Raw genomic sequence first — 26780 nt, 5'->3', positions numbered from 1 at the left:
TGCACTCAACCCATTCTGTAGTATTTTGTATTTCACTTGCACTCGTATCTAACCCTGATGTAACTATCAACACTGTTATCTGCTCTTGAACTGTCCCCATATCAAATCATACTGTGTTTTGTATTTGCTCTTATTAGGACTGAAGTCATTGTATTTTGCATCTGGCTCTTAATAGTACTTTAATTCTTGATATGTATTGTTTGTATACAACTGTAAGTTGCCCCGGGTAAGGGTGTCTGCTAAGAAATAATAATAATAATAATAATAATAATAATAATAATAATAATAATAATAATAATAATAATAATAATGTCCAGTGGTGACATGACAGCTCTTGTTGACCAATGAGATCTAAGCGGTATTCTCTGCATGGTTGTTTTTGGTTTTGTTTTGGTTTTAAACATTTAATCTACAGGGTGCAAAAACTGAATTTTTTCGGTCCGCTGGTGTAGTCCCCCTACTGGCACTAAATAGGACTACTAATGAATTAATAATAATAATAATAATAATAATAATAATATAATAATAATAATAATAATAATAAAAATCTACTTTAACAACACTGAAGAAATATGATTCTGGATCTTATTAGACAGCGTTTGATTGTTTTAATCAATGTTAGGATTATTATAACAAAATCTCTCTCTCTCTCTCTCTCTCTCTCTCTCTCTCTCTCTCTCTCTCAAAATTGAACCCAAATATTGACCCACACAGTGAATAATAAAACCCAATAATCAGAATCATTAAGTATAGCTCATCAATGGCAATAGTCAGACAGCAAATAGTATATTTTAAGGTAGTATTCTTGGGGGATCATCTATTTTTGCTAAATCAAATAAAGTAAGCTAGGTTCAAACAGATGTCTTTCTGGCAGCTTTTGAAAAATAAAAGAAAACATTAACTTTGATGAAGGCAGCATGCTTTGGCATTTGTGGTGTTACCATAAATGTAATGAACAGCTTTTGTTATTTTGGTACAAATAAAGATATGCATTTAAGGTGCAGTAATTAAAACCTTCATCCCATGAATATTATTTTCAAGGCTGCAATGCTTGACTCAGTAGACACTTCACTGATATTTTGTGTTTATGTTTGCAGTGAACTCTAAACTTCCTCTTTAGCAGATAATGCTAGGGTGTAGGCATGGGTATGTTTTTTAGATTATGTCCCAAGTACATGTGCCTATTATTCAGGATGTTTGTTATGATGAATTTCCTGCATTTTTGAAAAACTGCTATAGTTTTCACATTAACTTCCATTCGATTACACCATGTAACAATTTTTTTTTTTTTTTTTTTTTTTGTTCCTGGGTAGTAAGTGTTATTTCCTAATTGCTTATGCCTCAAAAGTATAGAAAATGGCTATTATTCCCCACAAACTTTGCTTTTGTGACCAGGACAGTGATATTTTGAAATATCACTATTTCCAATGGGAAAAAAGGCAAATGTGTGTCTTTTCGTTCACATAAAGTCAGAAAAAAACAACATATGAATCCAAATTAACATGTATTTATACTAAATTAATACAAAAATGACTACAAAAGATTTAGAAGTGAGTAGTTTTTCGAGATTTATGATTATACTGTATATTTACAGTTTAAACTTAACTGCAAAGTTCAGAGTAACTTGTTTGAATGCTTATGAATAATGTTCATTACCTTCTGGAAAACAGACTGTACTACTGCACTTGAACAGGCCAGTAGATGTCTTCATATAGTGAAGAGATCCGGTGTCAGTGCAGAACATTTTAACTGTTAACCAACATTTTGTAATCTGCTATATTACCATAAGTGGCCCGCATTCTTTTGTGCTTTATTTATTTATTTATTTTTAAATATGAATCCAGTATATTCAAATATTTAATTGCATTATTACATACATTATTTATACAATTCTCCTTTGTATTTTTTTTTTTTACTGTCAGTTACATGGCCTGATTGCAGCTAGAACACTGGAGTAAATTTGAACTACAATACATCAAGGGGCTTGGTACTGGGGACAAATAGTTCAATGTATTTTGGAAATATCTATATATTGCCAATGGAACATATAGGATAAATGCAAGCAAAGCACTGCTAGATCTTCAATAGAATTTGAGGGGGTCCAGTGATGTGATAATTAAGTGCCAATAAGGGATAAAAAATGGAGGGATATATACTGACTGGGAATAAAGACAGCATAGTCTCATGTTCTTGAACTTGACATCAAAGGAGTAAGACAGCCTAACAGAGCTTTCATGTGACATCCAACGAAATCTGACTGGCATCTGGTTACACGTTCGCCACCACATACTCTTGTGAAAGTGGATTTACTGTGCTTGTTGCGTTGAATTCAAAGTACTGCAGTAGGCTGGATGTGGAGCCAGATTTAAAGTTAAAACTGTCACCACTCCAACCTGACATTCAGGCGGTGACGTCACTGAAACAGCACCAGCTATCATTAGGTAAGTTAGTCAATTGCCCATATGGCATCATGACAGTAGTATATGGTGGTCAGCAAAATTGTTGGAGGTTCAGAAGGAGTCCGCACACCCAAAAAGGTTGGGAACCACTGGTCTAAAAGCAGCGCTTAGATCTAGAAGAATTAAAACTGATGGGAAGCCCAAGTCAGAGCTTATCAGCAGACCATTTACAACTCTGGCAAGGGTTGTCTCGGTGCTATGTGCAGCACGAAAATCAGACTGAAACTTCTCGAATATCATTAAGAGTTAGAAATATTTGTAATTTAATTGCAACAACTCCCTCTAGAACCTTGTCTAAGAATGGTAGATTGGAGAATGGCCTATGGTTATTGAGGACTTTAGGGTCCAAATTGTGTTTCTTAAGCACAGGCTAACTTAAGTGCTGAGGGAACTATACCGGAGTGAACCATTTCTAATGTTTAAAATGTATTAATAACACCAAGAATATCTTTTAATAGTTTTGTAGGAATAAGATCAAGAGAGCAGACTGGTTTAATGGCTGGAAAGGGGGAGGTAATTTTAAGCCATGGGACTAATTTCAGAGCAGGGGGTGCTGTTTTATTTGCGCCAGATTTCAAACCTGATTATGTTGCTGTTACTATAGTAGTACAAGGAAGATTATTGCAGGTAAAAGCTTGTGTAAGAAACACAACTTTTATATTTATTAACTTTTACGCTCCAAATGATGAATGAGAGACAGTTAATTGTTTTTAAAACTCTAAACGATGTCTTGTTACAGTGCAAGCCCGAAGAGGTAGTTTTATTAGCAGGGGATTTTAATTGTACTATTGACGATCAGTCTGATAAAAATAGTTCAGAGCCTCATCTGCAGTCATTCAGGGAACTGCTAATGATCTTGTGGATGTCTGGAGGTCTACACACAATAATATCAGGCAGTATATGGGCTAAAGGTAGTGCTGGGAATATTTCCTTAGCTAGGCCGGATACATTTTTTAATCACTTTTTTAAACCTATTTGATCAGTCAGAGGTTATTCCCACAGTATGGTTCCTTTAGATATGGTTATTCATGTAAAGGTCCATTCCTCATACTGGCATTTCAATAACAACTAGCTGCAGGACGCCCCCTTTTTAAAATGTTTTAGATTATTTTGGGAAAGGTGGAGAGGGTTAAAAAGGGCTTTTTCTTCTTTGACAGTGATGAGATGTGGTGTAGCAGAGTGGGTCATAATATCATTCTGTGTATGAAATTAACAGAAATGGAGTATATAGAAGGGGGGTCCTAAGCCATTCTCTGTGTCTGCTTGGTTTCTAGTCCACTGACAAAGAATGCTTTTAAAAAAAGAGCCATAAGCTAACTGCTGGACAAGTGTTTGATATTCCCCCATCACTGAATGAATCATTTGGCGCAGTAGTGTCTTGCACAATACAAGCCGGACAGTTTTGGGTGCTTTGACACCTAGGACAGAAAACAGTCCATCTCATAAATCCAGCTGACGGGGCAAAATACTGGACCAATTGAGAACAAGGGGCCGTCTAGGAATGAGAACCACCAATGGGAAACACTCCACGTAGACTCAGGCACTGCCCAAAATGAACAAACTAATCAATGACAGGGTTGAAGAAAGAACAACAATAGCAGCCACGTGACTTTCAAAGGACGTGCTTACCACACTAAGCAAGCTCCCCACAGGAGAAATAGGTTCCCCGTAGGAGAAACGGCGCACTTCCCACACTAGAAGTGTGCTCCACTCAAGGAACAGCGCTCCAGGCAAGAGAAAGAATGCTCCCAACTTGAGACCTAAGGCTCCACACAGAGAAACAAGTCTCTTAACTTTGACAATCAAAAGAAGTGCTTCTGAGGGGAAGTGGTGAGGTCTGAAATGACCTCTTTGCCCTACAAGAAACTGAAACAATAAACGGGACACTTCCTTGATCTGAAAGCGAGTCTTGGTTTCCATGTCACTCCATGAAAAAGACGGACGCATAGCCAGTAGCTGGGCCTAAGGTCGTGTACTAGCCATACAGAAGAACTGCAACGAGAACACTTCAACTACAAACTACACTACTACAAACTAGGAGGCTGCGTGTCTCAGTGGTTGAAGAAACAGGCTTATAACTAGGAGGTCCCCAGTTCAAATCCATTGTGTGACCCTGAGCAAGTCACTTCACCTCCTCGTGCTCTGCCTTTCTGGTGAATGTTGTTGTAAGTGACTCGGCAGCTGATGAAAAGTTCACACACCCTAGTCTCTTATCTTGTAAAGCTCTTTGTGATGGTGGTCCACTATGAAAGGTGCTATATAAAGATTATTATTATTATTACATAACTTTCCAATTGCAACACATTATATGGACTGAGTTACGTCTGATCAACGGAACTATTTCCAGTTGGAGAACTGCAGACAACAAAGTTATTGCTGCAAGACTTGAAAATTAACATGCTGATCTCCATTTCAAAATAACTACTTGTTTATTGTGAGATGATGCAACACAATGTACACTTCAAGCAAAGTACCGTCTTCTTTCATTGGAACTTCAAATCCAGAGACAGAGCTGCAGTGTTCATCAACAAAGCAGATTTACTTCTTTGTTGAAAGTATTCAGCATATTAAATACTTTATGACATGAGAAATTAACTGCAGCAAATGCTATCAAGTTAGTGGATAAATTGTTCTAGGAATAGAATATAACTTCCTGTTTTACAGCGTATAAGAAATGTTTGTTGAAATGTGCAACTCAAAGGAGTTGCCTAGTAAATGCAGAGAATTTGATCATTGTCCAATTTCTAAGTTAATTTGAATATATAATCAGTTGAGGCTGATAAATTATTAGCTTGTTACATCACGTCTAAACTAAATTAACATGTTAAAACTAATTTGCAAAATTAGGTACTGGAATGAATGGGAAGTTGAATTAATTCTCATGCATATTGATATGAATTACAACGAGAACTGGGTAATGAAAATATTAATGCAAATTAGACACTGTGTGATCAGCCATGATTAATATTATTATTTTATATTATATGTATGCTAACGATGTTATGGTCATTGTTATCATCTGACTATGAATGCATACTATTCACGCACATCTCTAACCAATAGCCTTTCCTTTCTGTAATATTAGATTAGTTGTGCACCCCTTTTTATTCTTAAATAAATTGTTGTTTTATATATTTCTGACACGCTGTTGAATGTCAGTTATTGTCAAGGGAATCCGAGTTCCACATGATCCAGAACTTAAATGTGGTATGTCTCATTTCTTACATTTTGAAATCCCTGAGAGGGTGACAAGAGACTAATATCTTTAAATAAATTGTATATCTAATTTACTACAGTGGCTAGTTCATATTAAAATGCTATGTCAACATTGCATCAAAAATATTACATAAAGCACTAGTGTAGCAATGAAAGAGCTGGAAGGTGCACTGTGGATTTATTTTCAGAATTGTTCATGGTGGAACCTGTGGAGGGGCTGCCTCAGGTTTGAGAAGAAAGAGCAACCCAAAGGAGAGCTGACACTGTAGGAGCTGTCTGAGGCTCTGGTTGGACTGAACACTGGAAAGGGATCGATGGCTTGTACATTTAATTCTGTAAAACTGTTTGGCCACAGATTGGAGAAGATCTGTTGGAAGTCTTCAGAGAACGCAAGAGAGAATTAACTGCCTCCGAGCTGCCGTCGAGCAGTTGACGCTACTCCCAAAGAAAGCTGACAAAGGAACTTGTTACATGCATCCCAGTGCCACAGCTAGGAAGTGACTAAGAGCCCTCCCCCCTTGGGATGAGGCACGGGTGGCAGCTGGGGTGGAGGAGGCCAAAACAAGTGACATGAGAGAATAACACACGGAGCCTGTATGCGCTCGCTGATGACGTGTTGGTTAGGGGCGGATTCTCCTGCAGAAAAGCAACTAAGTTTACAATTCAGCAAGGAGAATGCACCTTGTATGAGATTTATTGGTTTGATGAACTATGATGGATGCTCAGGGCCCGAGTGAATAATAAATTTGGCCAGATAATCCACATTAAAGAAACTAGTGGATAGAAGCAGATTTCATGAACTCAATTTATCAGGGATTTTTTTTTTCCTTATTAATTATAATTGAATGAAGAACTATTTTATAAAACTTTTTTTTTATTTTAGAAAATAAATTGAGATCAGTGTCCATTATTTCTTATAAAGATCCTGAGAATAAATGTTTATTAGGTCATTGCAATCACTCAAGTGAAATAATGTCTGGTAATTTGCCCAAACATCAATATTTTTCAACAAAACTTCAGGCAAGTATTGTAAGGTTCCTCAGGTCAGAGAATAATACATTTTATACACATGTCTCCAAGCAGAACACATACCATAATACAAATACTAGTTTTTATGGTTCCTAAAGTACTTTATAATGTTCCCCAAAACACATCAATTCCAAGATGCTACTGTAAAAAAAAAAAAAAAAAAAAAAAACTGTGAATTTTTATAAGGGTCAACTACAGCCAAAAAAAAACCTGGTCCTGGGGGAGCATCCCACTGAAAAATGCTTGGTCCTTAAAGGGCTGGTGTCATCTCGAGTCAGACTTGAGTTTGCTTATTATAGACTTGTGCACCAACTGGAAATGTTTCCAGAAGGTCTGTGGGGTAGAAGGGGTGCTGTGCTCAATTGAGGAGGGGCAGTTATGTATGAACTGTGTGAGAAGATGATGTGTTAAAAAACAAGACAAAAAAATCACTTAATTACATGAAAGAGGCCAACTGAAACCAATTATTGATGATCTGCTTCTAAGTATTGGCACTCCAAATTCACTGGAATTAACGTTTTGAACTCTTAGATTTAAGCCAGTATTTTTTTTTAAATTTATTTATTACATTTATATAGCACTTTTGATACAAAGTATCACAAAGCACTGTACAGTACATAAAAAAGCATTTACATTTATACAACACATCTGTATAAAGGTCTCCAGGCATGTCACACACACACACACACACACACACACACACACACACACACACACACACCTACATATTAAATAGAATATTTTAAAAATACAATATATAATTTTAAAAAAAAGTAGGAACGAGTCAGAATAATGACTGACATCCATACATCCGTCTGTTTATATATCTGTTTATCTTATGAAGCCCCTAATTAAGAAAACAAAAAACTTTAATGTATACATTGATTAGAACCCATATTTCACCCACTTTGATTGAGTATTGAGATTGAGTATTGATAGTTTATTTTAATGTTATTGACCACTTATGGAAAACAATACTGTACTGCTCCTCATCTACACAATTTATTCACGTGTGAGCTTATCTGTCCAAGTACACTACATTATATACACTATTTTATTTTCTAAGCTTCTGACAGAAATAAAAGTACAAAATATCACCAATGGGTAGTATGGATATGGCATCGTATCCGTTTCGTTGATAACTCAGTGTCCATAACAGGATCATTCTGTTTAGTCGAAATGTTAGGTATTAAATATTAATTTTAATAGTAAAACTTTTGTCATGCAATGTGAAAAATACCAAGTTTATGTATTTGCAAGTTCATTTTATTTCTTGGGAACTTTAATGCTCCTAACAGCAAATACCAGCTGTATACACTGTAGTTAAATCACTAACCCAGACAGTTTTTCAATATACATTTTCTGATACCGTTTGAAAGAAATACGTTAAATAAATTACTTTCAATTATGCTGACACGATAAATTCGTATCACTGCTGTGAAAGGAACTAACTGGACTACAACAACAATTATTATTATTAATATTATTATTATTAAGAATTTTGTAGATTTTTATCATTTGCCTTTGTACGTCTGCAGTGTTTTCCCCCACCATTAATGGTACACCATGACCATTTCATTACACAAATTGCAAGCATTTTAAAGTTATACCATTGTTTAGTTTTCTATTATTTTAGCAGGAGTAACACAAAAGAAAGGAGGTGTAATTTCGAATCACTGACTCAACATGTATATTTTTTCTTTGAGGAAAAAAAAAAAAAAAACAAGCAGCTGACTTTCACTACACACATACCATTACTGCAAATATTTCTGGAAAAATCTTGAGCCAAAGGAACAAGTTGAATAAGAAGATGCTAATGAAACCTGCTATTGGAGAATGATTAATGATGGATATGCAAGGTACATGTTTAAGAGATCCTGGAAGAACCAAACCACAAGTTAACACCTTCAATATAGCCAACAAAGTAACTTGAAAGCTTTTTACAGTGTCACCAAAAACGTACTAAAAATAAACTCCACTAAACAGGTATCCAGGAAGCCCATGGAACCTGATGAATCCTTTTCATTTGGGCTTTTTCTTAGCAAAAGAATGCTAAATAAAATAAATACTGAAAAAGTAGACAACTACAACCATTATAAAAAAAAAAAAAAAAAAAAAAAAAAAAAAAAAAAAAAAAAAAAACAACAACATGTTTTGTAAGACCTTTGGTTTTTAACATATACCGTAGTCAGTTATTAAAATGGTTCCCAATGTTAAGGTCCTCAGTTAAGAAAATTGTTGTTTGGGGTGTACAAGCAAATCAAAGCAATGGCTCTGTACCATTCCAATCAACCATGGCACCTTTCCATCTAAAGGAAAAAAAGAAAAAAAAATAGTTTGTCAACGGAATTTAAATCAAAACAGCAAAACATCATCTTTTGATGAAATACCACAAATTCAGGAACTATGTATCCACATGCCATATATATATATATATATATTATATATATATCTTATATATTATATATATATATATTATATATTATATGAGAAACACATACCTGGCTGTACATATTTCCACTAAATCCCAAGTCACCTGATTTTGTTCAACTTTGCAATGTTTTAACTAAACCCTGATTTTGTGAAGCATAAATGTACCTTCATTTCATGCCGAAGGAAGATTTCCCTGGCAAAAAACATGGTTACTTGGCAAAGAAAGAATACATTTAATTGTGTTTCCACCTTTACTGGGGAAGTATTATTTTTATGTAGAAATTAATGAGTAGATAGGTATGTTCCAGTGGCATGCTGCGTTTATGTAGTCTAATTACTGCAATGTATACAGCTTAGTAAAATTCAAAGATTTTGTAAAGTTGTAACTTTGTTATTACATTACACCACGTAGCTGTAAGATTTTATAAAATAGTGACGGAAGAGGGGAAAAAATACAGATCAGACTTGTATTTAATTTTGTTATGTGGATAATTATATTGATATTGCATAATATACTTTGGAATTTCATGGGTTTGGGGTTGAAGATGTATACAAAATAAACAATATGGGTTCATATGCTGCTTGTAATTTCCAGATTGACATTAAAACATTTTACAACTATTTCAGACAATACACCTCATTCAAGTTTCCACTTTTGAAGAAAGACCCTGTGTGTGATTTCTTTCATACTGTAATTATGTACAGTTTGGGTTATTTTAAATATATAGTAGACTCTTTTTGTGTGTACTACAATCATTTTCGTGCAATGCCACAGATGCCACAGCACGAGACTTGGCTAGTCAAAAATCTCAGATCAATGATTTCCACCTTGCTAGTAAATATAGGGACACAACTAAAAAAAATGTAATAATGAAAAATAATTCATAATACATTCATACGTGTTGCACTGTCACATCAAAGTTGAAAAGGTCAGTTCAAAATCTTAAGACATGCTGAAGTTGCGTTTTTTCAGCTAGTCAGATTAGCGTGCCAAGTCAGTCATAACCCTAAATTCAGCTGATTCAGCCTGGGTCTAAGAAGGGTACAAAAACATTCCTTAATATGGTACTGCCTCCTAACCCTTTAAAGTACATCTACTGTACGTTTCAGCAGTCTGTTCTGCAGTGGCCAATATTGTCATTTTAAAATCGGCCTACAGGGAATATTAGTAATTGGTATAGACACAAAGCACCTGAAAACTAATTAGCTATTCAGACCTTTATTAAAGGCTGTCATTGCAACTGGAGCAGATCTGCAAAATAATACAACCTTTAGAAAGAACAATGCAGGCTGTGAATTTGTTTAACACATTAATCATTCAAGAGATTTGTTTGCACAACAGTGTGTGCTCCATATTTAAGGACTGTCTAATTATTTGTCCAGCTCCTATATTAGCCTGTTGACTAAATGTACTTACTTGGTCCTAATGCAGTGTTCAATAGGAGGAATGAGGTCATTTTCTGCATCAGCAACACAGTTTTGAGAAGTATCTTTAAAAAAATAAATAAAATAAAAAAAATATTAAACCAATATACTGTACAGTGGCCTATAACCTAAACCTTCTGTTTGCAATTAAGCTGTTAACTGCTTTTTTATATTATTGTTTTTTATAGAAAATGGGGAAACACTTTCCGCTCATTTGAAATACAGTATGATATAGGTTTATTTGTAAATATAAGACAAACAATTGCAATGGTGTGAGCTATCATTTGAGTTTTTAGCAGTTGAGGGCTCTGTATTATTGTAAATCACTGTCAATATTGAACTCTGTATTTCATTGGATATTGAATTCTGAAGTTTTTGAGAGAGATGATATACTGTATTACTTCAATTTGGTGCCGCGGCGTTTATTTTAAATTGATCAAAATGACTGCAGCGCTAAAAAGAGGGCCTACTATTACTACTATTAATAACACTACGATTTTCAAAAGCTGCAATATTTTATTACATGATTTATGACATTTTAGAAGTATTGCAGTTGCTTATTTTCTGTGATACAGTAGCCTACTTGTATGTAGTTGTTATGGGGGTGGAACAATGCTGGTGTGGCAGTTAAATCCAACAGAGTGGCGTAGATGTTTTTCTGCACCAGAAATTTCCTCAGAATATCAGTTTGATTTCTGTAAAAAAAACTACAATATTTCCTACTCGGTTATTGTTTTTTCTCACTGTAACTTGCTTGTTTGTAATTTTTCTGCAAAGAAACCAAAAACCTAAATCTTCTCATAGATAGTAATTACATTGTCTCCGGGGTGTTACATGTACATAGTGTTACTTTAATGCTAGCTGCATTTATTCAAGGGCGGCCTCTATTAAAAAGTGGACATGACTGCGGTATCAATACGAGGGTGGCGCCAAATTGAAGTAATATGGTATATATATATACACACACACACACACACACTGTATACAGTGAAGTTCCTTTAGACATTCTAAATAGGACAGGAAGAATGTTCACATCTTATAAAAGATCTAAACACTGATATAATAGTGTCCTATGTAGATACCCTAAACAGTACTTACAAAACAAATAATGAAATTAATTCTGGAAATATTTTAAATAATAAATACAAGTTTCATTCATGTATTATCATTTATGTAACAGTACCTATTGAGAAGCCCAATTACAAAAGTGTGCCAACTGAAACAAGTTAACAGATGCTATATACACACCAACTGTAAGTCGGATTTCCTCCTGCTGATTAGCTAGTTCATCATAGTAATACAGGTCAAACCGTCTCTCCATCCTCCAGTCATTCATTAATTCCTTTTGCACAGAGAAGAGCACACTGAAGTGGCTTTCACTGCAGATCACCCAGATTGGGTACTTGGGAGTCTTCAGATATGAACCAACCTAAGGACAGTCAGATAAATAAAGAAACCCCAATACACACAATATCATTATATATCATTAACAAAGTAGAAAAAGTCTGAATTGAGTCATGCCATGAATCTTCACCAACCAAGGCAAGCAACAATGTATTCCTTTATGGAAAGTTGTCTTTGATCATTATTATAATAATAATAATAATATATTTATTTTTATATAGTGCATTTCATAGTTTACCACCATCACAAAGCACTTTACAGAGGTAGGCTGTGAACTGTGCATTTTATGCAGAGTCCCTTACAATAGGGCACTGATTTAACATCCCATCAGCAGGACGGAGGCACAAGGAGCTTAGTGACTTGCTCAGGGTCACACAGTGGCAGCGGTGGGATTTTAACCAGTGATCCTCTGGTTATAAGCCCTGGACTTTAACCACTGGACCACACTGCCTCCTAATTGATTATTTAGCAGATGCCTTACCCAAGACCACTTACAGAGACCAGGACGTGTGAACTATGCATCAGCTGCAATCACTTACAACAATGTCTCACACGACAGACAAAGCACAAGCAGGCTAAGTGACTTGGTCAAGGTCACACAATGAGTCAGTGAGTGAGCTGGGATTTGAAACGGGAATCTCCTGTTTACAAGCCCTTTTCTTTAACCACTGGACTACACAGCCTCCTATATGAGGGCATATACTGATCAGGACTCATAATAGGAGGAATCTCCCACTACTGCTGGGATTTTGTCCCTTCAATTTTTCCTTGAAAAAAGTTGTGCTTGCAAGTGAAATTTAAAATAGAAGTTGCTGTAGAAAAAAATATTAATAAAAACCTTGCTCATTTTATCAATCAATTGTGTTTTTTCCTCAACTCTGTTGGAGGAGTTAAATAATTATGCAAGTCCACCAACAAGTGCAAAATGACATACTGTTTCTTTATTGATGGCAGAGTTTATTCGAGGGTGGCCTCCATTATAAAGCTGATATATGACTGCAAGAAAAAGGAGTTTAGACAGATCTGTGAGCTGAATGAAGAGGCATACTCAAACCTGGTTACCTACAAAAAGAAAAATTGCTGTTGAAGTTTGGCTGCCTGTGTTGAGAGGTTCGAGCTACTGTGGTATTCTCTAGTACAATACTTTGAGAAACAGGCATTTGGGAATGAGTTGCCAAATTACACAACATGTTGTAGAATATCCATGACAAGCTACAATCTCCTAAATTCATTCTGTATCTCAATTTCTTGAATGGGGCTTTGCCACTTCTCACATCAATGAATTTGGCATTGCAGAAAGAGAACTCTGATCTGTACAACGCATACTGCTCTCTGAAGAAGTACTGCAAGGTCATTTTGAAGCCGTATCTCCAGGTGACCTGTCTATCTCCAGTGCCAAGGTCACAGCGATGCCGAGGGAGTGGGAGAAGCAGCACTACTTGCTAGAAACGGAGATTGCTCAGGTAAAAGCAAAGTTCATCGAATATGCAAAGAAACTTGAACAGGAATTTGAAGGTCAGGTTTCCAGAAAAGAGCTGGTGAAATGCTTGCTTTACTTGGACCCCTGAACCAAAAGCCAAAGTCTCATAAATTCAAAAACTTGCTGCTACATTTACAAAGCACGTTAACTGCAGCAAAGTTGAAATGCAATATACATTGTACTGCGATGATGAGGCTGTCGAAACACTTTTCAAGTCAGACCGCTATGGCAGTGATGTTACCAGATTGTGGTGTCTTTTGTTTAAGTCAAATGAGGAGGAATATAGTGAACTGACAAGACTGTCACTTATTTTACAGACACTGAGCCCTGACACATGTTGCTATGAATGAGGCTTCAGCCACATGAACTCAATCAAAACATCCACAAGGAATTACCTTGAGAACTGTTGGGTTGGTGCCTGTCTACGTACTGCAGCTGCAACAACGAGCACAAAGTACTTCGATGTATCTGTGATGGTGAGGTACATTTGAAAACACTAAAGTAATTTGAATTTATTATTATTACTAATACAGTTGTGCTGCTCTCCATTGATGTTTGTGTGCTTAGCTCTTTAAATCAGACTGTGTTCTGATGGCATTAGCTTACATATACACCCCCACTTCTGTCACAGAGTCTGGTAATTTTGTCAAGTGTCCATCAAGCAATATAGTGGTGCCGACCCCTGCTTGTCTAAGAAATATTGGTAAGTATTGTACATCTATGACAGCTGCTTGGCGGGGTACTGTTAACAGTACATTTTCATGTAGTATTCCAATTCTGCGCATGCATGCGTATCTCTTGTGCATTTCTGCTATATTGGTAATGAATGCGCAGATGGTTTTGCAAGGCACAAACACATTTGCGAATTGAGCAAACAACTGCTATTTTCCAACTTTGTGCAACTGCCTTGTGCCGTGTTGGAAAATACAATTTTTTGTGCAAAAGCACTAATATTTGTGAGGCACACATTTTAATAGGGGATTGCACATCGCTTCTAATATCTGGGCCCATGTGTTTGCATCAAAACATTGGAGGTATTTATAGGTTTTTGACAGCATGACAAAGACTTGTTATTGTTTATTTTCAAATATATATATATATATATATATATATATATATATATATATATATATATATATATATATATATATAGTGGCAGAGTGGATCCCTGCTTGAAAAAAATGTAATATGTTAGTGGTTGGCAGGGATAGGGTTAATGTCTGTCCCTGCCAGAGAAATGTGTGTGTGGCTGTTTGCACAGCCACAGGTGTAATTATTTAGTCTAACTGATTTAATTTAATTTGTGTCACCTGCCTGGAATTAACAGACAGGTATTTAAACAGGACAAACAGGTTGTTCTTGGCAGTCTCCAGTCCGTGTGAAGGTAATGTGTAAAACCATTTTTTTTGTATCTGTGTTTAAGATTATTTTGTATGAATCACTAAACGGCTTAGCTGTCCGATGTGTTAGTTAGGGATTGAAAAAAAAAAAGTGTAGTTAGTACTCCCATGTGTGAGTTAGGGTTTTATTTTGTTTTCATTCAAATTGTGTCTGGGTCTGATTAAAAGGGGCTACTAACCTTAAAACATTTTGAAGCAGCATTTACTTTATCTACAATTGTTTACCAAATCTTATTTTTATCACATTTGATTTTTACCTTTCAAAACAATTTGTCTTCACTTTCTAAGACAGTTGTTAGTTATTATAATCTCTTCAGTAAAGTTAATTTTGAACACTTTGAGTCATTGTCTCATGTTGTAAGCAAATACACCTGCACCACTTGAGTTTAGTCTGAATTGTGATTAATTTCCAGTTTAGATTAATACAAATGTACTGATTCTCACAGCCTTGCCATATTAGCAATATCCTTACAAATCTTTTCAATTTCACACTTGCAAATATATGCCAGGTATTCGGAATGCTAGTAGAGTTGAAAGAAATTCATCAGTCTTTTGCAGTATATAATCTGCTTAAATAATAATCTGTCTTATTGGTCATAGCCAACTAATCTACAACTTCAGAATTTACTTTTTTAATTTTTTTTCCCCCCATTGTATGTAAAAACATGTTTTCATCACTTTACACTTATCAATGCTGACTTTATCTGCAGCTCGATTTTTGTCAAAGTGGAAGAGTGCTTGGAAGGTCATGATGCAAAAGGCCTTAAATGAAATTTCTGCCTTGCATATTAGTTTCAGTTCAACAAAATGTTAAAATTAAAATACAAACAGACTGTGCCAACATCTAAAAGAATGGACACTTAAAAGGAATGGCCTTTCCAGTAAATGTCAAATAGGTTTTCTCTTCTTTTAAAATGACCATAACCTTTATGGTTCATGAAAGAAAAGCATTTCTTTCAGAGCATTGGCCATGCTCAGCACAGAGTACCAAATCAATTTTCAGCTGATTATAACCTGGTGTACAAAATGTATAAACTGCAGTTTTAAAAAAAAAAAAAACTATATATTCAAGTAAAAATAAACACACAAAAAGCCATAACACATTCTTAATATTGCATATACATATTCTACACTTAAATCAGACAATATACAAATGTATACATACCTTGCATAGATTATAATGTTCAAAGAGTGAAAGTAATCCAATATCACTTCTTCCTGTAATTCCATTTAAGACAGTGCTATTTCCATTTCCAGAATCTAATTCTATTACATCATTAAACACATTTGACACTGCTCTTCCAGTAAGCAGAAGGTTTACAAGTTCCTGTTAAGGAAACAAAAAAAAAAAAAAAAAAAAAAAAAAGCATGTGAATGTGAAAGGAAGCATAGTGAACCCCCCCCCCCCCCCCCCCCCCCCCCCCAAACAAGGTCATTCAGGATAATACACGTATCAGTTTAATGAAACTAAACATACAGATGTTACAAACACAATTAAACCACTAATGTATAATATTATACCTTTTAATAGCATTTTATTAGCATTGAATAGCACAGCGAATTCAACATTGTTATTATAGTATTTGGTTGATGCTTTGCACCAGTGATGGTATTAAGTGTTACACTGTTTTAGAATGTTGCATTACTTATTAAGTTTAGTTGCTTCAAGGTGACCATACCAACCTGTGTGCAGTATCCATGAGCCCCAATTAGTGAATTTGTAGGCACATCAAAATCTCTTATGACCCTGCAAAGAAGGTCCCATGCAAAACTTTGAGGTTAGTATACAATGTCTTGCAATAAATACATCAAGCTAAAGAAAACATAAAAGGTAATGTTAAAGCCAAGAAAACGCTTGTGATTAAAGAACAGCATTTTATTACAGATGTAATAGATAGTTGCATAAACAGTAGTACATCTTTTTGACTGGCTTTGACATTTGGCCATGCCTTTTGAGATGCCCTGCAAAAATTTACATGTACTAAAACATGAACTCTTTTTTTGGTGATCACTACATTTTTTCAGTTGTCCTTTTCAATTTGAAAATCTTTTCATCTGTAGCTACTGTCACTGAGTACTGTATTGTTTGGTCACCAGTGAGAGAGAGGAATTAATTAGCATTAATTCCAACAAAAGTCTCACTATTGAATTAGTTCGCTACATATAAACCACTGTATTTTGAAACAATCATTGTACCACTTTGGGATTAAACCTGATGACGCTGTCTGGCTTGCGAACGTACACAACAATCAATAAATGAAGCTCTAATAAAAATAACAGCACGTCACTGTGATGCAGGCCTAATCTAATAATACCACCTTCAAATTTAAGTCAAAGTTCAACCACTCAAATACAACATGCTACCTGTATCAATCAAATGCAGGGAGTATTAACAGTAAAAGTTAAAGTACCTATAATCAAGAATCAATTTGGCGTGCAAAGCCATTAGTCAGCTGCAAACCTCTATCATCCAGCATGTTTTCAATTAGTGTTACCTTTGCACAGTATTATTCGACAGCAGGACACATTGGATTTTTGTGCAACCTCCTTACACCTAGCATTATCTTCTGTAATGTCCACTGAGACAGGGAATAACATTTGCTTCTTAACGATTATACGGGGCTGCATTGCTTTTACAATACAGAGAGGCTTTTTTTTAAAAAAATTGTGATTTATTTTATTTTTTTTTTAACATTACCAAAACAAATACTAGCCAAATAGCACACAGTAAAAGTACAAAGTTTTTTTGATTATGATTCTGATATGCTTCCTAATAATGACACATTTTCTAAAAAGTTGTCACCATGTTGTATTGTTTATTTTAATATAAAAATAATAATATTGTCCTTTACATTGGTAACCTTACCCTTCCTGTTCAAAGACCCAGCCTGGGACTTTTTGCAACCCACAGTTTTGCAACCGCTGATCTACAGCACTTTTTAAGAAGATCGGTATGACTGTTTCCTCATGCAGCAATAGTGATTCTAGTGCATTTTTTATAAAATATGATATCGATTAAGATGCAGTTTAAAAAAGAAAATGGTTACAATTCAGGAATGTGTAGTTTATCTGATACTGCATCTCTACCTCTTGAACATATTTATGTTGTAGAAAGTGGAGGAGTGGGGAGTGTGGGGCAAATGTCTCCCCGTAATCCCGCCTATTGGTGTGGAAATACCAGACATTTTCCAAACAGTTTGTCCTGTGTAAAAGTCATAGTTGTTTTCTCCACCCTTTTGTTTTAAGTTGGCTGGAGCCACTACCCTACAAAATGGAAACGGGTGAACCAGAGAAGGTTGCTGATTGAAATCCCAGCTTAAACGAAACAATTACCAAGTTAAAAACAGGTGATAAGAAGTAGTGTTTCCCTTTCCTTTGACATATGTAAACCATGTGGCGACCATCTGGGAAAGCGTAAGTTATGGTACACTTGTTTACTGTAAATTGTCAAACAAATATGAAAAATATTCCTGTGACAATGTTAAGAACAAATCCAAATGTGCATTTCATCTTGCCAAATATCCAGGAAAAATGTGCGGCTTACCACAGCAGACATTCTTTTTAGTTTATTGACATTCCGCCAACAGATGTGGCCTGCTGAATACTATCCCCCATTGAACGATGCCATCTATTTATTTCACAACGCAATTTAAGCTCAACAGCATTCTTTTTTAAGCAGTTAAAAAAAACAAAAAAACATTGAATATGTACAGGCAAAAACTTTTTTAAAATGAAAAAAAAACCACACACTTCTGCTGTTTACAAAACTGATGTTTTAGTTTAACTCAACCTTCACTACAAAACTTGCACGTAAACAAAACACAACTCTACCGTATTATTATTATTTATTTTTTTTTATGACATTGGTTACAACGTTCAGTTAACAACAAATTAGCAAAGCAAGTCAAAGGTTAACTTTGTGATGTTTTTACTGGTCATGATTATTTCGCTGGTGCTACAATAAGGGAAATGCTTATTTACATATTGGTGACATTTATTCAGAGAGAATAGCTTGCGGTATGCAAGGGTGGTGTTAAGGAAGACGGGGGGAGGGAATTAATGCTGGACATATATATATATATATATATATATATATATATATATATATATATATGTGGTGTGTGCACACTCCTGCATATGTGTGTATATAATGCGGGACAACTATATATATATATATTGTTGTCCTATATATATAATCAACAGGACGTAATATGCAGGAGTGTGTATGTGTGTGTCACACGTGCACAACATATATATATATATATTATAATATAGATATTATATATATATATATATATATATATATATATATATATATATATATATGTAATATAATATAATACAAAACCGATTAAGTGCGAACAGCCATTTAGCTTCCAGATATACTTGATAGGTTGTATTACCAATCGGTGTTGTAGCTGCCGAGTCTCTGAGAAAGATGAACAGATGCAGTTCTGGGATCAATTAGTCACTGTACTAGGAGTAGGGCGGGCACTGAGGGCCGAGTGGTCAGCTCTCATCAGGGTTGCCAACTGGCTCCAGAATTTATGGACACTTTAAGCCAGGTCAGGTCTTTTAAATCGCCTCTCTAACCTCAAATTAATTTATTTTATTGAACATGAAACATGAGTGTAAATTGCGCGAGTTGTCGCTAAAAGAATGTCATTGTTTTGCTAACTATTACTAAAAGCACACAGCTGTCTGGGGGCGAGAATTACTTCCTGTGAGGATCATTTCCATCAATCAGACCTATACAGCTTGCTGATTTGCTGTATTTGTCTGATTGGGGCGGTACTGTATGAAGCAGAAATATGAATTAATTACATTAATAGAAACTTAACCCCAAGGTTAAACAAGAAAGAGTGCGGGCGAGTGCACAATTCTCTATACCGACGGAACTGCACTATTTTGATACGTATGCTCTCTGGATAGAATTGCCACTGCAATTAAACAATTGAACACATTTATTGAAGCCACTCACGTAATTCACACCCACTTTACTTGTTGATTTAACATCAATTCGTTTGTGGTTTCAGTCTGTAAATTCTGGAGCCAGTTGGCAACCCTGGCTCATACACAGCTTATCTGATGTTCTTATGATGCAACTACAGCAGTTATTCATAAAATACAAACTTATGTAAAAGCCAGTTGTCTCTTCATCAGATAAAAAGGACTGACTTTGTTCTACACATGACAACTCGCGTGCGACTTACCTATGGTATCTCATTATGTTCCCCTCCAATTTTAAACATCATAGTATGGTCTTTGGTTGTAGTGGTAAAATACATATAATTAGGCAGTTAATCTAACTTTGTTCTGTTTACCTGGAATTCAAACACTCATCAACTTGTACTTACAGGTCTGTAGATCTTGATAGAATAGCAGAAACCGTAAGTAGAATACACCCGTAAGGGCCCAACTCAAACTGGAAGAAAGAAGTAAAAAGGCTGAGTTCCCTGGAATTACCAGGGTGCATTTTTAAAATTTCCACAACTGCTCATTTAAAATTTTTAAAGCTTGGGACTCATTTTAGTTTAATCACAAATACCATGGAATAAAATTACCATATAATTTCCCAGGTGTATCTTAGATGCCCCATACAACCCAGAGCTCACAACATTGAGCCCTTAAGTTATTACAATGTGTTCCTCTTTTCAAAATGCACAGTACTAACCGCATACCTGGTGAATATTCTGCTCCAAAAACAATGTTAAGTCTTCTTGACTACTCACTGTGTGAAGTATTATCTTAAAAATAAAAAAAAGACAAAAATAGTTATAGGTTTAAATAAAATCGGTACAATATATAAAACACAGAGTGAACTGATTAATGATACAAGCCACCCTATGACATGCAAAAAAAAAAAAAAAAAAAAAAAACAATGATAATTCACAGGATTTGTACAATTTATTGGCATACCAAAAGTCAAAACCCTTTCACTCATCACAGTGAAATTCCAAAAGTGTAACTGCAGTTTACTTTAAAATTTAGAAAGCCTAATTTAGAAAGCCTGACTTTAATAAAAAATAATAATAGTAATAAATCCACACCGTTTCAAGAATTCCATCTGATTTATATCTTCCTGCTGGAATGAATTGTTTTTCTCCAGAGGATCTATAAAGAAAATCACACACTATACATTAGAAAACTGAAAACAAGTTATGGAGCATCAGTTAGAATATCATTTGTTTATAACACAAAAATGTAATGGAATTTAAATAATGCTTCTTTATGTATTTATACTCTATCAAAACTATAAGGCATAATTCTGTTGTGTCTTCCTAATACTGCTAAAGAATCACATGTATTTTTTTTTTTATTTTAATTAAAGTAAAAGTTGTAACAAACATTAACTTACAGTGCAACAACAGCCTTTCTGTCTCCGGCACGCCACAAGATGTCAGCTATTGCCAATGCAAGTTTCTTGCTTCTATGAGAATTTGAAGGCTGCAGTCGTCTTTAAAAACACATAAAAAAATAAATGCTTGATATATTTCGGCAATTAAATGCAGAACTGGGAAAGTTCATCAGTATTCACAAAATGTTTTGCAAATAGTTAAGTCTACAGAATTGTGTTGCTGTTTTATGTTACAGCTTCACACATTACATAAACTCAAGGACGGTTGTTTCCATGTATTCCTAATGTGGGCTGCATTAAGAGCTTGGACACATGTTGATTGTTTATGATGCAAATATGCTCAAACGTATTTCATTTTAGCAATAAAGATAGCTATCAAGAATTGCTGGAAGTGAATGGCTTATGAATGAGTAAAATGCTAAACTAATGCTTTATTTCTAGTTTTATTATATATATATATTTATATATATATTATATATATATATATATATATATATATATATATATATATATATATATATATATATACACACACACCTCTGGAAAAAATTAAGAGACCACTGCAAAATTATCAGTTTCTCTGGTTTTACTATTTATAGGTATGTGTTTGGGTAAAATAAACATTTTTGTTTTATTCTATAAACTACTGACAACATTTCTCCCAAATTCCAAATAAAAATATTGTCATTTAGAGCATTTATTTGCAGAAAATGACAACTGGTCAAAATAACAATAATGCAAAGAAAATAAGTTCATATTCATTTTTAAACAACACAATACTAATGTTTTAACTTAGGAAGAGTTCAGAAATCAATATTTGGTGGAATAACTCTGATTTTCAAGCACAGCTTTCATGCGTCTTGGCATGCTCTCCACCAGTCTTTCACATTGATGTTGGTTGACTTTATGCCACTACTGGCGCAAAAATTCAAGCAGCTTTGTCCTGCTGGAAAAACCAATCCTCAGAGTTGGGGAACATTGTCAGAGCAGAAGGAAGCAAGTTTTCTTCCAGGACAACCTTGTACTTGGCTTGATTAATGCGTCCCTCACAAAGACAAATCTGCCCAATTCCAGCCTTGCTGAAGCACCCCCAGATCATCACCGATCCTCCACCACATTTCACAGTGGGTGCGAGACGCTGTGGTTTGTAGGCCTCTCCAGGTCTCAGTCTAACCATTAGATGACCAGACGTTGGGCAAAGCTGAAAATTGGACTCGTCAGAGAAGATGACCTTACTCCAGTCCTCTACGGTCCAATCCTTACGGTCTTTTGCAAACCTCGGCCTGGCTTTTCTTTGCTTCTCATTGATGAAGGGCTTTTTTCTAGCTTTGCACGACTTCAGCCCTGCCCCTAGGAGCCTGTTTCGAACCGTCCTCGCCGTGCACTTCACCCCAGCTGCCATTTGCCATTCTTTTTGTAGGTCACTTGATGTCATCCTACGGTTGCTGAGTGACATTTGAATGAGTTGGCGGTCATCCCGGTCAGTGGAGAGTCGTTTTCGCTCTCTGCCGGTCTGTAGCTTTGTTGTCCCCAGTGTGTGCTGCTTGACCTTGTTCTTATGAACCGCTGTCTTTGAAATTTTAAGGATGGAAGCAACCCGACGCTCACTGTATCCCTCTGCCAGTAAAGCCAGAATTTAACCCTTATTTTCCTCACTCAAAACTTTCCTTTTCAACTCTTTGGGCATGGTCAATAGTTATTTTTTTATTCTAATTACTTTTGAGGTACTACTAGCACTGTTTTGCCATCCAGCTGGTCCTATTGCAAGAGGATAGTGATGACCACAGGAGTGGTTTTTATACTTTTCCTCGTTAAATAAGATTTGGTTCAGGTGATCCCCTAATCAGTACCTTATTCAGTAGAATGAGGTGTGCCTGTATTGGAATTCAACAGACACTAGAATGGAATGGCTGCCACACATGTAGAGATGCTGATTTAAGAAAAATTTGCAGTGGTCTCAATTTTTTCCAGAGATAGATAGATAGATAGATAGATAGATAGATAGATAGTTTGTTTTTGTTTAATATTCACTAGAAGTACTGTCCCTTAAAGAAATGAAAATACATTTAGGGGAGAGCCGAGTCAACAGGTCAGAGCCGCAAACATGGAACAGAAGGGGGATAACAAATCTAAATGAATTGGGAGGGAAAAAAAAAACTATTTCTAATAACATTTTGCAAGATATGTTTTACTTTGCTGAAACAGTCTGACATTGGAGAAAGGAAAATCTTTTGGAAACAAATTCAATCTCATTAATAAAGTTGCAACTTGAAGAAAATAATTATTGGATGTCTTTATTATCAATTTATGGGTGCAATGTGGTTGTGCTGATTCAGGGTTTTTGAGGACGCAGTAGGCTGAGCTGCTGGGTGCCTCTGCCCCTGTGGGCAAAAGTTCCCATCTTGACCGCCATATGACCCATGTGCCACAATGACAGATGAAACAGATGTTTCAGTAGACAAATCGCTAAGTGTTTGTGTTAAGTAAAGAAAGAATCTGTTGCAGTGCCTTTTCTGATTTGAGCTGGAAGGTGACAAATGTACAGGGCAAAATCTCAAATCGTGTTAAAGTTACTGATGGGGGCTTAATACTGCGGTGTTGTGATGACTGGTGTAAGAGGTTTCATTGCTCTTTTCAGAAACCAAAATCCCTATTTGTTAGGCATACACTGCATGGCACACAGACTTGCCCTTGCTAGTGGCCAAGCAGCAACCAAGACAACATACTTTGATGGGTACCAGAACACTGTTAACACCATTTACCAGTATTACCATTACTCACCAGCAGACTTAGGGAGACTGAAGAAAGACATCCTGAGCATTACACACTGGAAGTGTTTCGCTGTGTACTCTATTAGGTGGTTATCTTTACAGGGGGGGCTGGCTGATGATTCTTTGTAACTATGATGCTTTTGTGACACTGTTAGCTCAGTGAGCTAAGGCTGGTGGTATTTTGAAATGTATACAAAGCTAAAAGTGTATTGCTTCCACACACTTTCCAGTAGATATCCTTCAGAGTCTAAGCCAACTTAGTTTAATCTTCCGAACATTTCATCATGCACATTTAGCTAAATAGCCACTCTGCCTTCACTACATGTGCTAAAGGAAAAGCATGGTGAAAGGTTGAATAGGCAAACTTTAAGCAGATTATGGCCAACCAATATGCCACACTTGATTTTCCTGAAATGTCAGAGTCATCTAGAACTCTGATATGAGTAGTGTATTGTATCTCTAGCACGTTGCATCCCTCTCAGTACTGCAGACTGTGAAAGAGATTTCACAAAGCACAATTTGATCAAAACTAGAATCAGGTCATCCCTATTAGCAGAGACAGTAAGAAGACTAATGCTTATCAGTGTGGACACAACAGATATTAATGCACTAAATGTACTTAAATGTAATCACACCTTTCAGATTTGAGTGGCAAAAAGACATGAAACTAAAGATCTAATACTCTGGGCAAAGTGTAATAATGTTAACTTACTGTAAAACCTGAATTGTTACTTGCTATAGCCCTCTTTAAAAAGTAAGCTAGCTTCAAAAGTTAAATGAATGTTTGTTTTGTTTTTGCCACCTGCTCTGAACTTGTTTTATTATATTCAAATTATTATTTGTTCGTTGTTTCACTCTGAAAGACATGCACAGCAAAGCCTAAAAGCATTTAATTGAATTATCCTTCATGGGAATCCACACTAACAGAAGAAGTTCTGACTGAGCCAAACTAAATCTGGTCTTTTAAATTGTATTGTATGCCAACAATTTATCCTATCCAATCAGCTCAATGAACAATAATAAATCAATTGATAATGCATTGGGCATAGATGTCAGAACACCAACCGTATTACAATTTTGGTGATGAGTGTGTGAGAAGATTCATGTTTTGCTTGTAAAATATGCACTTACTGAAATGTATTGCTGCTGTTAGTCTCTTCAAAGAGGAGCTTTTGCAACACACAGGCTTGGACAGAAGCCAGTACTCCACAAGGTCCGCCCTGGAAAACCAATGCATTCATGTTTTTTAGACCCACAAGAAAAACATGTACAAATCAGGTTGACGTTTTTTCAAACTGTGTAGCATTCCCTTACAAGTTCTGCAACTGTGAAAACTGTGCAATTGTACAGCTTTCTTAGACTGGGTTTCCACAAAGTTTTTAGGTTGTGTTAAAACACTGAAAGTGCAGCCTGCCTCATTTGACCACCAACAAAATGTAATATATTAAAAAAAAAAAAAAAAAAAACACACACACAAAAAACAAAACAGACATCGCACTATCTATTATATATATAATCTATATCTATATATATATATATAATATATATATATCTATATATATATATAAAAACATATATATATATATCTATATATATATATCTATCTAATATATCTATCTTTCTAATAATATATATATATATATATATATATATCTATATATATATATATATATCTATATATCTATATATATAGATATATATATATATATATATATATATCTATATCTATATATATATATATATATTATATATAGATATATATAATATATCGATATATCTATATAGATATATCTATAGATATCTATATATATATATAGATAGATATATATATATATATCGATATATATATATCTATATAGATGATATAGATATCTATATAGATATAGATATCTATCTAGATATAGATATATCTATATCGATATAGCTATATCTATATAGATATATCTATATATATCTATATATAGATATAGCTATATCTATAGATATAGCTATATCTATAGATATAGCTATATCTATATCTATAGATATATAGATATATCTATATCTATAGATATAGCTATATCGATATAGATAGCTATATCTATAGAGATAGCTATATCGATATAGATATCTATATCGATAGATATCTATATCGATATAGATATAGATATATATATATATAGATATATCTATAGATATATATATTATAATATATAGATATATTATATCTTATTATATATATATATATATATATAGATATTATATAATATATATACGATATAGCTATATATATCTATAGATATATAGATATATATATATATATAGATATATATATTATATAGATATATATATCTATATCGTATATATATCTCTAAGAGATAGCTATATCTATATAGATATATCTATATATATCTATATAGATATACTATATTGATATCTATATAGATTAGATCGATATATATATATATATATATATAATATATCTATATATAGATCATATATATATATATATACTAGTGGCTCTCAAAAGTATTCACCCCTTGGACTTTTCCACATTTTACTGTGTTGCAAAATGGAATCAAAATGGATTTAATTAAGAGTTTTTGCCACTTATCAACACAAAAAAGTCCATAATGTCAAAGGAAAAATAAAATCTACAAATTGTTCTAAATTAATTACAAATACAAAACAGAAAAATAATTGATTGCATAAGTATTCACCCCCTTGAGTCAATATTTGGTAGAGGTACCTTTGGCAGCAATTACAGCCATTACAGTCTATTTGGATCAGTCTCTACCAGCTTTGCACATTCTTCTTTCCAAAATT

General features: G+C 34.7%; 1 protein-coding gene across 2 annotated transcripts in view; it reads right to left on the bottom strand.

Annotated features, from left to right (window-relative positions):
* Nucleotides 1-8823: 8823 nt before the first annotated feature.
* The window catches only part of mindy4 (MINDY lysine 48 deubiquitinase 4), a 38987-nt gene continuing 21030 nt past the window's right edge, over nucleotides 8824-26780 (bottom strand). For both annotated transcript variants that reach the window (XM_041245811.1, XM_041245812.1), the window contains 10 exons: nucleotides 25107-25195; nucleotides 21205-21303; nucleotides 20897-20960; nucleotides 20528-20593; nucleotides 20204-20271; nucleotides 16530-16593; nucleotides 16012-16173; nucleotides 11811-11991; nucleotides 10555-10627; nucleotides 8824-9013 (listed from right to left, as the gene is read on the bottom strand). In XM_041245811.1, the coding sequence (XP_041101745.1) occupies nucleotides 8965-9013; nucleotides 10555-10627; nucleotides 11811-11991; nucleotides 16012-16173; nucleotides 16530-16593; nucleotides 20204-20271; nucleotides 20528-20593; nucleotides 20897-20960; nucleotides 21205-21303; nucleotides 25107-25195 (915 nt within the window). In that variant the 3' untranslated portion in view covers nucleotides 8824-8964. The remainder of the gene's footprint in view (nucleotides 9014-10554; nucleotides 10628-11810; nucleotides 11992-16011; nucleotides 16174-16529; nucleotides 16594-20203; nucleotides 20272-20527; nucleotides 20594-20896; nucleotides 20961-21204; nucleotides 21304-25106; nucleotides 25196-26780) is intronic.

Source organism: Polyodon spathula, chromosome 3 (assembly GCF_017654505.1).
Source record: "Polyodon spathula isolate WHYD16114869_AA chromosome 3, ASM1765450v1, whole genome shotgun sequence".
Taxonomy (NCBI): domain Eukaryota; kingdom Metazoa; phylum Chordata; class Actinopteri; order Acipenseriformes; family Polyodontidae; genus Polyodon; species Polyodon spathula.
This window is presented reverse-complemented; position numbering and strand designations above follow the sequence as displayed.